We start from the raw sequence: 17,361 nt of genomic DNA on the forward strand, positions 1-17,361 counted from the left end.
TACTGTTGCCTGATTTTTTGAAGGGAAGTTGCAGCAACACATTGATTATTCAATTGATACATGCCTATAGGTAACATCTCCTACTTCACTTTTTTTTTCTTCTTAAATTTTTTTCTTCTTTTTGCCAAAACCGACCTCTATCTACAAGCGAACCATCATTGGGTTCATTTGAATCTGATCCAGGAAAAAGTGAGATTAAGAAACATTCGTGGATCATTAGTTGAAGACAAAGTTTCAATTTGTGATGAAGAAAATATCGAAACTGGGTCCTTTTTTTAAAACAAAATTTGTTTACCAAAATAAGGGCATATGACTTGATCACTACCCTTTCGTGTTGCTGCTGTGGAGGTAAACTTCTATCTTTCTCTTCTTCATCTTACAGTCCAAACTCAGAACATGTGTAGACACCCCATTTTTGCACTCGCCTGATTAATCAACTCGTCAACCCGATTGCAATGGTTCCCAATGATGGATTTTTATTCAAATGCTTTATTTTGTTACTAGATATGTTTCAGAAATTCAGATGAGGTATCTTGAACTAACAAAACTGTAGAAATCACGCTACGCTAGGAAAATATAACCTCAAAAACATATAAATCACCATCTTTCAAACAAAAAGAAGTTTTACGATAAAAATCACTAAAAAATGACCAAATTACCAAAATACCCCTAACCTTAAAACATCCCTAGAGCCTACATTACACTTAGAAAAACTCATTCAAACACATAAAACAACAAATCGAAATCAAATAAAGCATTTCGCCAATTTTCACAAAATTTGACAAAATTACGAAAATGCCCCTCATAAAGTTCACAACCATTTCGCATAAAAAATTTCATAAATGACAAAAACCTATATTTTCATTGAATTCCTTACAAAAAATCGATTCTAAAATATCCTGAAACATCAAAAACCGACTTGAAACGCAAAAGTTCTCTTCAGGGGCAAAATAGTAATTTTCCAATTAAAAAAATTTAAAATTCTGAAATTAATAAATAAAATATTAAATAATGTAAAGTGAAGAATTAATAAAATTAATTTAAAAATTTGAATAAAATAAATCGATCAATCAGGCTCTCAGGCAAAATTGTTGATGGTTGCCTAGATATTTATTAAAGGACCCCTCCATCTAGGGGCCCAAAGAATTAAAGATATAATAAAGGGGGGTACTTCAAAAAAATAAAAATATATTCTTAGTCAATCACATAAGACTAAATTCAATCAAGTAATATTAAAGTCAATCTTAAAGTCAATCAAGTAAAACTAAAGTCAATCAAGTAAGACTAAAGTCCAAAATCTTAAAGTCAATCAAGTGAGACTAAAATTCAAAACCCTAATAGAATTCTAATTAAATAATAACTCTATTTAAAATAATTCTAATTAAAATATAACTCTACCTAAAATAATTATAATTAAAAAATAACTCTCTATAAAAGAATTATAATTAAACACTAATTCTATCTAAACAAACACTTAAAAAAATTCTATAAATATGGGTCCCTACAACCTATTTTCGTATCTAAAAATAAATCCTAAGAGAAGTATGTCAAAAAGCTCCCATAGCCTCACATAAACCCTAATTTTGAAGTCCCAACCCCTTACCTAACATCCATACCCCAACTTTAGCTCAAAAAAATACCTATAAACCCTTCCAAAACACTCCAAAAATCTATAAAAAAAAATTAGAAAAATTCAGAAGGAGATACTTTATTTTAGAGATCCGAAACGAGTCTGGTGACAGAACGAAGCGAGGAGTGCTATACGAAGAACTATTCTACCAGATCTGAGGGAATAAGACCGTTGTCTTCATAAAGGTAAAGGTTTAATTTTTTTTATTTATTTATTAGGTCTTTTTAGCAATGTAGTTCTATTTGAGAATTAGTAGAGACCGGCGTTTGCCGGGCGGGGTTGGTGCCTAACACTTTCTAACCCCGTAACGTGATCCCCGGACCCGTATTTTCTTTCGTAGATTGATTGTCTTTATTTTAGAGTCAATGATCGGTTCCTAAATTGTAATAACTAGGTGGCGACTCCCAAACCTCAAAGGTCAAAAGCGGATCCGCGCACCCCGCGGATCGAGGGCGCTTTTAGCAGCGACTCCGTTGGGGACTATTGAGGATCAAACTTGAAAAACCCCAAGTATGAGAACATTGCCAAATCGACCTAGTTTTGTTATTTAGTTAGGTTTATTTTACTTTATTTATTTATTTTTATTTGTTTACTTTTTTACTTTTATTTATTTGTGGTTTGATTGTGGAATACTTGTTTGAATTTTTGGGTATTGTTTTTATGATCCAATTAAGGGTCACCTTTTGATGACCCTAAATAATGAAAGATTCAAGTTAACATATAAATTGAGAATGGAATGACGGTGGTTGGGATGGGGAGCAATCATTTTTTTTAAAACAAAAATTAATAATCTTTTAATCGGTGTTGCTATGCATGGTACGTGATGAGTTTCTTCCCTTCTCAATTTGTGCGTAATGAATGATTTCAAGAAAAGAATAAAAGTAGAGATTTGCTATTTTTCATTTTATTTTTTATTTTTTTAAAAAAACTTTTTTTTTAAATCATTTTTTTTATTGCTGGTGCTATGTTGTTAACAAGTAAGATTTTTAGATGGATGGTGTGCTGTTTTTTTAAATAAAGAGAAAAATTTTTCTTGCATAAGGGACGTGCTGTTAGCTACAGCAACTAGTTTTTTAAAAGAGGCTGGTGTGCGGTTAGTAAAAAAATGGTTTTTTCTTTTCCTATATTCTTCTCCCATTGGAAGAAAGAAATGGACAGCAATAATAACGCCCATCTCTCTCTCTTCACTCTCACCCCCTTCCGCCATTTAACGACCTCTCAGATTCCGAAATTCAAATTGATTCAACAAAAAAAAAATTCTATTATTCTTATGTCCTGGTTTTACGTTTGGAGATCCATTAGTTTCCTTTGTTATGAGTAGGTCTTGAGATCGATCAAAGAGGATCACACGAAACTAACAGAAAATTTTCGGGTAAAGAAAGAAGAGGAGAGTGAGTGAGTGCTGTAAGTATGTGGCTGAGTAGAGAAGAAGAAGAAAAACGTTTTTTTTTAAAAAAAAAAAAAAAAATCCTACCCGGACTGACATTCTTGTTGCACATTTTTTTTATTTGGAAAAATTTGCTTCATAGGTTTGTTATTCCAAATACTTTGGTTGGACCACATCTTTGAAAGATTAATGTTGTTCTACGAGTTTTTTTTTTTTACTTAACAACTTGGAACTCACCCCTTGGTAAAAAAAAATAAAAATAAAGGGTTAAAGTTCTTTTAAGTTTGATGTTTAACAAACCATGGCTGATGCAAACTCACATCTTTAAATGATTAAATTTCGTTTGTCAAGTTTGTTACTTCACAAATCTCATATTGGGACTCACACCTCGATAAGATTTAAACTATTACAGTCTTCATTCACAATGCCGTGGTCTTCACTCCAAGTTTGTTATAAAAAAAAAAAGAAAAAAAAATTTCTCACACTAATTTTTATTAGCTCTACATAGGTTTGTGTTTTGTTAAATTAAAACAAAATTGAATGAAGGTGAGAGTGATGTTGCTGCCAGCAATATTAAAAAACCGAAATATTGAGGTGCTAGCAGCATGTTGTATGGTGGCAGCATAATAAGAACGAAAAAAATTGTGAGTTTTTTGGTTTGTGAATGTATGTGGAGGCAGCAACATACAAAAGAAAAAAGAGAGTTTTTTCTTAAATCATGAGGAATGCTGATGTGTTGGCAACAACTAAAAAATGTTTTATAAATTTTTTTTATTTTAGTTTACCAATCATAACTAGCCCATATTGCCTTATTTTAAAATTAATATTTTGCATGTTGGTTGAATTTTCATCAAACTCACTGTCTTATGCAATTTGTTACTTGAAAAAAAAAAAGCTTTACATAGTCCTGCATATATGAGAAAATAAAAAGGGAATGAACTTGGTGGCAGGCCCCTCTAGTGGAATGTTAAGAATAATTTTTCAAGATCACTATTGTCACACCAATTTTTTATCTATAACACACCTTCGGTGTTTGTTAACTATTTATTTGATTAGAAACGAGTTGGTGTGGCAGTATAATTTTTCTCTTTGATTTTTTTGTGGGATGAGTTTTTAGTTTTTCTTTTATAGTTTTTTTATATATAAAGAGAAAAAATCATAATTCCTTACATTCACAATTATCATTCTATCATCAATTTAATAGTCTCTGAAATCTCAAATTGTTCTTGGTTGCCCAAAGTGACCTTTGATTGGACCATAAAAAAATAAAAAAATAAAAAAATTATTGGTTATTCTTGTGCCTATGACTGATCGATAATTGATTTTTTAAGTGCTATCCTGATTAATTGATCATTGTTGTTATTTTTTATAATGCCTTGATTGATTGCCTATCTAGCGGTGCCAGGATCTTGATAAGTTTGATGTGCGTATCTTTAATAATGTGATTGGAATAATGTTTGTTTTGATTCATGTTTATGTAGTATCAATGTTATGATGGTATGATCAAACCCATGGGCCTATTTGTTTGGAAAAGGCCCCGGGCACACCCCACCCTGTTTTGCACATACCACTAGCATATTTATCGTTTTGCACGCTTGCATGTTCCATATAGCTAACGTGGCACTAGTGCGTGGTCCTGTCTCTTCGGAGATGCGACGTCATTCATGAAAATCACAACTCCAGTCACGTACCTTAGGGTATATAAAACTGGGGCATCAGTACCGTCTAATCAGGTGACTCTGAAAGGTATATCGATGCACCCAGGCTGGAGAGACCTGGGCCTTTGACCTATTGTAAGTCACACAGTCACATGTCCCTTTGCCAACGTAGTACTAGTACATAGTCGGTCCCCTCGTGGGATGCCAAACCATTTATGAAAGCTACAACTCTTGACTCGTACCCGTAGGTATATCAAAGATAATCCAAATACATCAATTGCACTTCTTGGTCAAAACCAGTGCCTAAGCGAGATCCTACCCTGCTGTACCCTACTGTACGAGGGGGATAGACTACATCTATTATAGACGAGAGGTATTTAAGTGGGCCCTTGCTCAGCATCGTGCGCCACCTCTCAATTGGGGATCGAACTGGTTATTTTTGACTTCAGAGAAGTGAGTTGGAGTTTTAGATTATCACCTATATGGTATATCAAACCAAGTTACCACGTACCGTCTGATTGAGTACGCTCGAGAGGTATATATAGGTGTACTTGGGCAAGGGTGGCCAGATAAAAATGCATTGCATATAGTAAACTTAGAGTCTAGAAACCTCCCCTGTATGCCACAACTTGAACTTATCGTGGGTGTTCCCGAGTTGCTCTATTTATTCCAACAAAAAGGTAAGTGGGTGGACCGGTCTACACCGCTCCAATCAAACCCGCAATATCGGTCCAACCCAATAAACTTAATTGATGAGACATACTAGTCAATATCAAGTTAAACCGATTAGGCCAATTGGTAAATGGATCTTATGGATCAACATATGGACCGGTTGAACTAATTGGCTTAAAAATATTGGATGAAGTGATGCAAGTGGAATATTCAGATCCATTGGGTCGAACCAGCCCAAACTCAAATGGGTACATAGTCCCAATCATCTTGCATCAGCCAATTTAATTCAATGGACTGAATATTTTAACAAGATTAGTAAATCATATTCATGTAATATTTCTTGATCGAAATATTTCATTGGTTAGAGATTTTGAATCTAGGGGTTAACTTAACCCATACTATCAATAGAAACCTCTATGTATTAAAAGTCTACTCTAGGGTCCATAACTAGTAATCCACCTTTGATGAGGTTTTCAGGGTTATCATTGCACCCAAACTCAAGCGTCCACCTCCTAGTTGAAGTCGTAAGTCTAGTCGGTTAGAACGAACGTTGGTACCAAGTCAACAGGCAGAAATGGCTTCAGAATCTAAGCTCACAGAGATCCGTAAGATTTTGACAGCCTTTGCCAATGATATCAACAGTATAAAGGGCAAAGTGGAAGTCTTATAACAGATTTCAGAATCAACTGGCAATCCCCTTGATGATCCTAAAGGAAAAAGGGTAGAAGAAAATACAGCGAGACGTGCCCATGAAATCTTCGAACTCGATGGATACGAAGAGTATGTTGATGAGAATCCAGTATTAGCCAATAGAATGTCTCAACTGGAGTCAGTTATGAAGAATATAAAGGGTATCGATGAAATTGCAGCGGGCATTGAAGCCCTGAACCGTATCCCTAGAATTCATCTGCTAGAGAAGTTTGTGATGCCTGAAATGGACAAGTTCAGTGGGGTAGGTTGTGCAAAAACGCATCTTAAGGTGTATGTTACTAATATGCGCACTATGGGACTCAGCGATGAACATATGACATTGCTATTTCAGCAAACTCTATCCGGGTCAGCTCTACGATGGTTGATGTCTCAAGACCCAACTATGGTAGGTACATGGGAAAATATGTCAAAGGCTTTCTGGTATCAGTACAAATACAATACTAAAATTGAAACTTTAAGAAAGGACTTGGAGTCAACTAAACAGAAGAATGGGGAAACATTTACTGACTTCATTGGTCGTTGGAAGGCCAGGGCTGCACAAATGTGGGATAGACCTTCAGAGAAAGAACAAGTGGCTATTATCTTAAAAAACCTCTCGCAAGGATATGCCCGACATTTAGTCTCCCAATACCTTCCTACATTCAAGTCTCTATTGCAAGCTGGTAGCAATTGGAAGATGCTTTTGCTTTCGGAATCCTTTCCAATCTGTCTGACAACAAGTTCAAAAAGCCTTTCACCAATTCCAAGTCTAACGCTGATCACGCCTATGTAGCCACTACGTCTACTACACCCATCCAATCTACTATCCTGCCTAGTAACTAAGTTAACCCTAATCAACCTCGACCACGTAGGAAATTCACCAATCTTGGTATGCCTTGAGCAATGTCTTTCAAAAACTATTAAGTAAAGGGCTCATTGTACCTCTCTAACCTCGATCTTTACCAAATCCACTCCCCACTTCTCACAATCCTAACCTATTTTGTGAGTTTTACCAAAATCCCGGTCATCTTACTGATCGTTGCGTCGTTCTTCGTCATACAGTTCAAGACCTCATTGACGCCAAAAAAGTTACTGTCCCTGCCCTTGAGTGGCCAAATGTTACTACCAACCCTCTATCCATTTACCAACCTCCTCAGACTTTAAACATGGTATCTAATACTCAACACTCGTTAGACCCAATCCTTTTCATCCGATCAGTTAATCATAAACCTCCTAGCCCCCCTCTTACCAAAATGATGGTCCCTAATGAGGTTTTCACCACAAATGCAGTCTTGGCCAAGAGAGAAGAAGTAAGTCTAAAAAATGCAAAGAATCTGAAGAAGAAGATTCAGTCCAACCGCTTGGAAATAGTTTCTCGAGTTCTCAGTCTGTAATCAAGCCCGTTGTGGGTAATTATCTTTAGTTGTTTATGAGTCTTGAGTCCAGTTCTTTCTATCAATTCAGTAATCAAGTCTGTCTTTTTATTTCTTATTTTGTTCTAGTCAAGTTAGTTTGTCGAGTCTGCAATGGTGTCAGTCACCCCATCTAAATTTAATTGAATAAAGAATATTTTTGAATACCTTGAGCGCATTAACGAATTAACTAATAACTGGCTTCAAGGAGAAATTCCTCTAATAAGGAACCCCCTCTTGAATGAGAAGATAAATGTCTTGCTCGAGGAAGCAAATGTCATTGACCTCGGAACAAAAATAATTCCCAAGAAATTCAGATTGGAACTAACTGAAAGTGCCCTCGATCCGCGGGGTGCGCAGATCTACTTTTGACCTTTGAGGTTTGAGAGTCGCCACCTAGTTATTACGGTCTAGGAACCAACTTGGACTCTAAACGGATAAAAATAACTAATCTACTAAAAAAAAAAAAACTGAGTTCGGGGATCAAGTTACAGGATTGGAAGGTGTTAGGCACCAACCCCGCTAGGCAAACGCCGATCTCTACTAATTTCCAAATAAACTAAATTACTAAAAGACCTAATTAATAAAAAAATTAAGAAATTTATACCTTTCCGAAGACAACGTTCTCGTTCCCTCAGATCTGACAGAGTAACTCCTTGTACAGTATTCCTCGCTTCGTTCTGTCATAGGATCTGATTTCTGATCTCCGAGGCGAGGTATCTCTTTCTTAGATCTGGATTCTTCGGATTTGTTTATAGATTTTTAGGTGTTTTTGAAGGGTTTCTAGGTGTTTTTCGAGCTAAAATCGAAGTATGGGTATTAGATAAGGAGTTGGGGCTTCAAAATTAGGGTTTATGGGAGGCTAAGGAAGCTTTTTGACCTACTTCTCTTAGGATTTATTATTTGATACGAAAATAGGGTGTAAGGACCCCTATTTATAGATTTTTTAAGTGTTTGTTTAGATAGAATTAGTGTTTAATTATAATTCTTTTAGTTAGAGTTATATTTTAATTAGAATTATTTTAGGTAGAGTTATATTTTAGTTAGAATTATATTAAATAGAGTTATTATTTAATTAGGATTGTTAAATAGAATTTTATTTAATTAGAACTCTATTAGGGTTTTGACTTTTGGTCTTATTTGATTGACTTTAAGATTTTGACTTTAGTCTTACTTGATTGACTTTAATATCTTGACTTTAGTCTTACTTGAGTGACTTTAATTTTGACTTTAGTCTTACTTGATTGACTTTAATTTTTTTGGAGAATCCCCCTCTATTATATCTTTAATTCTTTGGACCCCCAAATGGAGGGGTCCTTGAATAAATATCTTGACAACCCTCAACAATTTTGCCTGAGAGCCTGATTGATCGATTTTTTTAATTTAAAATTTAAAATTAATTTTATTAATGTTTCACTTTAATTAGTTAATATTTTATTTATTAATTTCGAAATTTTTAATTATAAAAATTATAAAATTATCGTTTTGCCCTCGGAGAGGACCTTTTGCATTTTAAGTCATTTTTCAATGTTCTAGAATGTTTTGGAATCGATTTTTCGTAAGGAAGTCAATGGAAATGTTGGTTTTTATAATTTATGAATTTTTTTATGCAAAATGGTCGTGAAGGCATTTTTGTAATTTTGTCAAATTTTGTGAAAATTGGCGAAATGATTTATTTGGTTTCGATTTGTTGTTGAATGGGTTTTCCTAAGCGTAACGTAGGCTCTAAGGATGTTTTGATATTAGGGGTATTTTGATAATTTGATCATTTTTAAGTGATTTTTATCGTAAAACTTCTTTTTGTCTACAAGATGATGATTTCTATGTTTCTGGGGTCATATTTTCCTAGTGTAGAGTGGTTTCTACAGTTTGGTCAGTTTGAGATACCTCATCTGGATTTCTGAAACATATTTGATAATAAAATAAAGCATTGGAATAATCATCCATCATTGGGAACCGTTGCAATCGGGTTGACGAGTTGATTAATCAGGCGAGTGCAAAAATGGGGTGTCTACACTAACTTATCCCCAGAGGAGCAAAAAGAGATGATGAATTTATTCAGAAAATTCAATAGACTTGCTTACATGGTCCTATGAGGATGTGTTGGTTAAATTTGGAGTGTTATTCAACATGAAATATATACCCATCCTGTGAGAACACCACATATACAAACCAGAATAGACTCACATAGTCAGAGGAGAGATTACAAAATGTATCAGTGCTGGACTTTTAAAATCGATGGAATAGTTGAAGTAGCCAGTAAAAATCTCAAGACAATCATCGTGAAAATGTGTCAATCACACATCACACCGGGATTGGCCAGAGAAGTTACCATTCGCGTTATGGACATATTACACTTCAATACAGTTTTCCACTAGAGTCACTCTAGTGTATGATATGGAAGCAATCTTACCGGTTAAAAGGGAAAATCCTATATCTCAAGGTCTTGATGGAAGTCAATTGTTAGAAACAAATTGGGTCTATCAATGGAGAGGAGTCACTCGCATGTTTGACAAGAAAGTCAAAGTTCATCACTTATAAGTCAAGGATCTAACCATCAGACTATCAAAAAAAATTGAGCACTCTTCCTCGATCATAGGAGGAAGTTTGAACCCAATTGGAGAGATTCAATCAATAAGAAAATATTATCTGGAAAAACTGTTAGACTTTAAGATCATGATGGAATCGAATTACCAGAGTCAACCAACCTTGACCAGATCAAATGGTACTACATTTAAGGAGGCCATCTTTGGCCGAATCAATTTTCCTGCTACCCAGTTCAATATCTCCTTTCTCAGCCCTTTGCAATTTTTTCAAAAAAAATGATGTCCTTTTCTTTCTCAGCCCGATCACCTAACTTAGGAGAGGGAAAAATTTGAACTATGTATTGGTCTGATCCCAAAATTCTGGGGTACGTAAGCAACCTGAAAAGTTACTTCAGGCCCGACTACATCAAAATAAAAAAATAGGTTCCCCGACAAAGAAAAAATCTAAAAAGAAAAAAGAAAATCATTCAAAATGGGGAAGAAAATTCAAGGAAAAAAAAATAATTTAAAAGGAAATGTCACACAAGGGGCATTTGGGTTTTTGAGCCTCAAAATTCCTTGTTTTTTTATGCCCAATCCTAAGCCTACCCATAAAAGTTCTCCTAAGTACTATGCGAAAAAGTCAAGGAAGATAGCAAAGTATGATCAGATAGTAACTTTAAAAGTTCAAAATGGAAGAAAAAGAAAAATGATGCCTGCTAGGTTGAAAATCCGAAATGATGACTTAGGCAAAAATTAGGGCAAGCTCGCAAGGTTGAAAATCTGAAAGGACGACCTTGACAACAATCAGAACAAAGAAAAAAGAAAAAATTGTAAGCTCGCTAGATCGAAATCTTAAAAAGGTGATCTAGGCAAAAGCTAGATCATGCTCGTTAGATTGAAAACCTGAAAAGGCAATCTAGGAAAAATTTAAAGCAACCAAAAAATAAAAGAAAATCTCTATTGAGTTGAGAAGCTGAAAAGGCGATCCGAGCCGAAACATTAGAAGTCCGAATGATCAAGTTTCAATACCCAGTTTGAACCAAATATAGACTCAGTGGATACAAGTATCTCATCTATGATTGATCTAAAGAGTTTCATGTCCTTAAGTGAACCGACGGGGAGAAAGAACAAATTCTATAATGAATTTTAGAAAGAAATATTTTGTTCCAATTTCTTTGAGCTTGACTCAAAATCTTCAATATAAAAAGTCAAAATTAAAAGTTAAACCTTTATTGCGCTTGCGGTAATCAAGGATTTCAAACTTTCATAACAAGGGCACTTCCTTTTTCTAAAGAGTACAGTTTTCCCCCTTACACTAGGGCCATTCGTTTTCAAATTATGTTCAATTATCCCCAGTGCAATGTTTCCTGTCAAACTAAGGGCATTTTGGTTCTAAAGCCTGGTCAATTTCAACTCCAAAGGATAAGGTTAACTTTGAATTAAAGGTTACCTTCTTGATAGCAATTTTGAAAACTCTTAAGATTCAAAGAGAGTTAAAATGTTTATCGAATTTTCATAAAATTTAATTTTTTATTTAAAAAAAAAAAATCAAATGCAGTGTAAATCCCCCATTTATTCCCAAAAAATTAGTTCATTACTCTTTCACCCTGGGCAGGTAGAGTATGACTCCACAAAAATTAGTTCATTACTCTTTCACTCCGAGTAGGTAGAGTAGAACTTCCCAAAACAAATTAGTTCATTACTCTTTCACCCTAGGCAAGTAGAGTAGGACTCCTAAAAAATTAGTTCATTACTCTTTCAATCCGAGTAGGTAGAGTAGAACTTCCCAAAAAAAAAAAAATTTAGTTCATTACTCTTTCACCTTGGGTAGGTAGAGTAGGACTCCCAAAAAAATTAGTTCATTACTCTTTTACTCCGAGTAGGTAGAGTAGAACTTCCCATAACAATTAGTTCATTATTCTTTCACCCTGTGCAGGTAGAGTAGAACTTCCGAAAAAAGAATTAGTTCATTACTCTTTCACTCCAAGTAGGTAGAGTAGAACTTCCCAAAAAAATTAGTTTATTACTCTTTCACCCTGGGCAGGTAGAGTAGGACTCCCAAAAAGCTTAGTTCATTACTCTTTCACTCCGAGTAGGTAGAGTAGAACTTCCCAAAAAAAATTAGTTCATTACTCTTTCACCCTGGGCAGGTAGAGTAGGACTCCTAAAAAGCTTAGTTCATTACTCTTTCACTCCGAGTAGGTAGAGTAGAACTTCCTAAAAAAAATTAATAATAATAATAATAATTAGTTCATTACTCTTTCACCTTGGGCAGGTAGAGTAGGACTCCCAAAACAATTAGTTCATTACTCTTTCACTCCGAGTAAGTAGAGTAGAACTTTCCAAAAAAAAAATTAGTTCATTACTCTTTCACCTTGGGCAGGTAGAGTAGGACTCCCAAAACAATTAGTTCATTACTCTTTCACTCCAACTAGGTAGAGTAAGACTCCCAAAAAACTAGTTCATTACTCTTTCACCCCGAACAGGTAGAGTAGGATTTCCAGAAAAATAAGTTCATTACTCTTTCACCCCGAGCAGGTAGATTAGAACTTAAAAAAAAAATATATATATATATATATATATATATCTATATATATAGTTCATTACTTTTTCACCCCGAGTATGTAGAGTAGAACTCCTAGAAAATTAGTCCATTACTCTTTCACCTCGAGTAGGTAGAATAGGATTCTTAAAAAAAATAAAATTTGGTTCATTACTCTTTCACTCCGAGTAGGTAGAGTAGGACTCCAAAAAAAAAATTAATTATTTTTTCACCCAGGGTAGGTAGAGTAAGACATTCAAATTTTGCTTAGATTATGCTCACTTTTGCTCAGATTATGCTCAATTTTTTTCTCAATTTTTATTTAGTTTCACACAGTACACACACTCACACTTGCACTTTTTAGTCAGGGAGAATTCTTTAAAATTCAAGGATCTGATACTGTTAGTAAGAGCTCGCGCTCGAGGACCTGACAACCTTTTGTTCGGGGAGAGTTTTACCCTCAAGGATCCGAACGCCTCGACGAATTGCTAAATCAGGCTGCAAAATGAACTGTCACTAGCTTTGGCATTCGTATATCGCACTATCTACCAAAATAGATTTGCTATCTAGTCTGTTTCAACCCTCTGCCAAAGAGGTGTAGATACCCTATTTTTGCACTCACCTAATTAATCAACTCGTCAACCCGATTGCAACGGTTCCCAATGATGGATTTTTATTCAAATGCTTTATTTTGTTACTAGATATGTTTTAAAAATTTAGATGAGGTATCTCGAACTAACAAAACTGTAGAAATCACGACAAAAAGAAGCTTTACGATAAAAATCACTAAAAATGACTAAATTACCAAAATACCCCTAACCTTAAAACATCCCTAGAGCCTACATTACGCTAAGAAAAACTCATTCAAACACATAAAATAACAAATCGAAATCAAATAAATTATTTTGTCAATTTTCACAGAATTCGATAAAATTACGAAAATGCCTCTCATAAAGTTCACAACCATTTCGCATAAAAAATTTCATAAATGAAAAAAACCTATATTTCCATTGAATTCCTTACGAAAAATCGATTCTAAAATATCTTGGAACATCAAAAACTGACTTGAAACGCAAAAGTTCTCTTTAGGAGTAAAATAGTAATTTTTCAATTAAAAAAAATTTAAAATTCTGAAATTAATAAATAAAATATTAAATAATGTAAAGTGAAGCATTAATAAAATTAATTTAAAATTTTGAATAAAAAAAAATCGATCAATCAGGCTCTCAGGCAAACTTGTTGATGGTTGCCTAGATATTTATTAAAGAACCCCTCCATCTGGGGGCCCAAAGAATTAAAGATATAATAAAGGGGGGTACTTAAAAAAAATATATTCTTAGTCAATCACATAAGACTAAAGTCAATCTTAAAGTCAATCAAGTAATATTAAAGTCAATCAAGTAAGACTAAAGTTAAAATCTTAAAGTCAATCAAGTAAGACTAAAGCCCAAAATCTTAAAGTCAATCAAGTGAGACTAAAATTCAAAACCCTAATAGAATTCTAATTAAATAATAACTCTATTTAAAATAATCTTAATTAAATAATAACTCTATTTAAAATAATTCTAATTAAAATATAACTCTACCTAAAACAATTATAATTAAACAATAACTCTCTATAAAAGAATTATAATTAAACACTAATTCTATCTAAACAAACACTTAAAAAAATTATATAAATAGGGGTCCCTACAGCCTATTTTCGTATATAAAAATAAATCCTAAGAGAAGTAGGTCAAAAAGCTCCCCTAGTCTCACATAAATCCTAATTTTGAAGTCCCAACTCCTTACCTAACATCCATACCCCAACTTTAACTCAAAAAAATACCTAGAAACCCTTTCAAAACACCTCAGAAATCCATAAAAAAGTTAGAAAAATTCAGAAGGAGATATTTTATTTTGGAGATCCGAAACGAGTCCGGTGATAGAACGAAGCGAGGAGTGTTGTACGAAGAACTATTCTACCAGATCTGAGGGAACAAGACCGTTGTCTTCGTAAAGGTAAAGGTTTAATTTTTTTATTTATTTATTAGGTCTTTTTAGCAATGTAGTTCAATTTGAGAATTTGTAGAGACCAGCGTTTGCCGGGCGGGGTTGGTGCCTAACACCTTCCAACCCCGTAACATGATCCCCAGACCCGTATTTTCTTTCGTAGATTGGTTGTATTTATTTTTAGAGTCAATGATCGTTTCCTAGACCGTAATAACTAGGTGACGACTCCCAAACCTCAAAGGTCAAAAGCGGATCCGCGCACCCCGCGGATCGAGGGCGCTTTCAACATGCTCAACAGGTATATCTTCTCTTTTCTTCATTTGCTACTAAGGCAACATTGTTGCAAAGATAAACGTAAGTAGACAGGTAACCTTCTAATATTTGTTTTTCTAAATTTTAAACTTTCCACCACATTTTCTTTTAGGTGTTGAAGTTGACAATATTTTAGTCGAAGCAGACTAGCTTAGTAAAATGAGGAATTATTATTTGTCTGAGTAGCTATATTTGGACCTCAAGTGAAAATTGTGGAGCCAAGCCAAGCCATGCCTTGCTTTCTTCCGACTTAGCAGGAGCTGTAGCAGAGTTGCTTAGGTTGGTACGGTGCTCTTGCACCAATCCTATCTTTTCTCTTCACCATGAACCGATAAATAAAAACTTTTCTTACAATTGGAAGATCTGATGCATTAAGTTCAAGATGCCTTTGAAGACGACTCTCTTGGGTCGAATTGATTCCAAAATCAGAAACCAAATTCGTACCCGAGGCAGCAACGTTACTAGAATTGAGTTGTTCAGTGTCAGAAGTAGAGGTGAAACTGCTTCCATTACTTGCAAAGAGCATTATTTCTTGTGCCTTCTCTGTTGAAAAATTGTCGAACACAAGTACTTTTGCAGCATACAATATCGTCACTTGGGTGGATTTTGGATCCGTTTCATATTTGAAATCAGCCTTCTTTGGAACGTCTTCCACAGAGATGGATTGATCAGAATTGGAATTTTGAGAAAATAAATCCGTGACCTTCAAGACCACAGCGGTTCGATCCGATACTTGTCCTGATCTTTCCGTGTTCGATGTCTATTTTGACTGAGGTGCCACACCTCTCTTCTTTAATATTGCAGCAGCTTCAGTAGCATTTGGTTTATGGATGCAAATTAAGGTGGACTTGAGGGTGGAGCAAAAGTAAAGAAGATTGCCATATTCGATGGGTGTCGTCGTCATTTGGCAATTATTAGTTGATTGATGTGGTAGCCTTCAATCTCTTTCTTCAGATGTGAGCAGACCAGAGAAGCCACACACATACGGATGGGGAGTGGTGAAGGTGGTGGCAAATATGTATGATATTCCATAAGAAGAGGCTGAAGCACCACCACAGACCTTCTTTCATTTTTTTTTTTTCTTATAAGAGAATAGGTGTTGCCCCCAACATACACGTGTGCACACTCACAGACTTCAAAAAAAATTTTGACCTCCCTCTTTCTTTGTAGGAAGCTTGATTTGCTACACTAAGAGTAGCAAGGCCAATAGTTACGGGGTTGAACGGGGTCTTTAAACCAACATGATTGATTGGTAGGCAATGTACGACTACAACAATGGGGAAAATGAGGGGTCTAAATGGCGTTTGGCTTCAAGACAATGGAATGTAATCTTGGGAGGTGTAAAACAACTTCAACAACTGAATACAACAATGACAGAGTTGGTGTCTATGCTAATGACCGGAAGTTCAAAATTATTACAGCATCATGGGATGATGGTGGTGGTGGTTGACATCACAGAGATGACATGGCTCATGGTAGCGTTGATTGGGACATCATTGCAAAGCATAACTGTGTGGACAACAATTTCAAATTTGCTTGAATCCTTCAAATATTCTTTATCTTTTCAATTTTGGCGATGAAGTACAGCAAATGCAACAATCAAGAATGTTCTTGTAAGCGTTGATGATCATGTGAGTTGGATATGCAACAGTTAGTAAGAAGGACTTAATATTTGAATCACCAACAACAAGCTTCTCAACCAGATTTTCTATGAAATGAATCACAATTATTTGTTCTGCGAGCTTGTGTTATGAAGAAGTCAAGTTTATTTTATTTTATGTTTTTTCATTCTTCTTTCTTTTTCCTGATAAATGATTTTTGCAGGGACCTTGGACTTGTAGTTAGAAGAGGCCATGGCTGTATTACAGGGAATGCCTTAAGCAGCCTAAAAATGATGTTTTTATGGGAGCTTGCAACCATGATTGGCATTTATGGTGGTGCATCAAATGATGGCTCAAGCATGCTTGAACAACTTTGGATCGTTGATGAAGAGAAGCTTGATACTTTGGTTGGATTTGCCAACGGAGAGAGGGATTACATTTACATGAGGGCGGATCACACTAACTGGCTAGAAAAACCACCTGAGGACCGTTTCCAAAGCAACTGTTTATCAATAGTGCTCGGGAGAGAACAATGCCAACTGACTAGAAGAACCACGTGACGAAAGATTTATACACGTTGGTTGGCCAATCTTTAGAGCAGATGTTTACTAGTGGTGCTCGGGGGAGTACGTCACTGGATAGAAGCACCACATAACACAGGATTTGTACACGTCGGTTGGCTGATTTCCAGAGCAACTGTTTATCAGTGGTGCTCGAGGGCGGATAATGTCAACTGGCTAGAAGAACCATGTGACAGAGGATTTGTATACGTTGGTTGGCCAATTTTCAAAACAGTTATTTATTAGTGGTATTCAGGGGCAGAAAACATCAACTTGCTAGAAAAACCACATGATAGAGGATTTGTACACACCGATTGGCCAATTTTTAGAGCGATTGTTTATCAGTAGTGCTCAGGAGTAGATAACACCAATTGACT

The 17,361-nt window shown here is 35.2% G+C and overlaps 1 protein-coding gene across 1 annotated transcript; it reads right to left on the reverse strand.

Annotated features, from left to right (window-relative positions):
• Nucleotides 1-6,481: 6,481 nt before the first annotated feature.
• Nucleotides 6,482-15,727, reverse strand: LOC147404710 (protein TIFY 10A-like). Its single transcript, XM_086437892.1, has 3 exons — nucleotides 15,607-15,727; nucleotides 15,124-15,471; nucleotides 6,482-6,561 (listed from the first exon to the last, which is right to left on the reverse strand). Exons 1-3 carry the CDS (start codon nucleotides 15,725-15,727, stop codon nucleotides 6,482-6,484), a joined length of 549 nt encoding a protein of 182 aa, XP_086294018.1.
• Between the last annotated feature and the right edge of the window lie 1,634 nt (nucleotides 15,728-17,361).

This window comes from Akebia trifoliata, chromosome 4 (assembly GCF_017979445.1).
Source record: "Akebia trifoliata isolate Shusen 1 chromosome 4, ASM1797944v1, whole genome shotgun sequence".
Taxonomy (NCBI): domain Eukaryota; kingdom Viridiplantae; phylum Streptophyta; class Magnoliopsida; order Ranunculales; family Lardizabalaceae; genus Akebia; species Akebia trifoliata.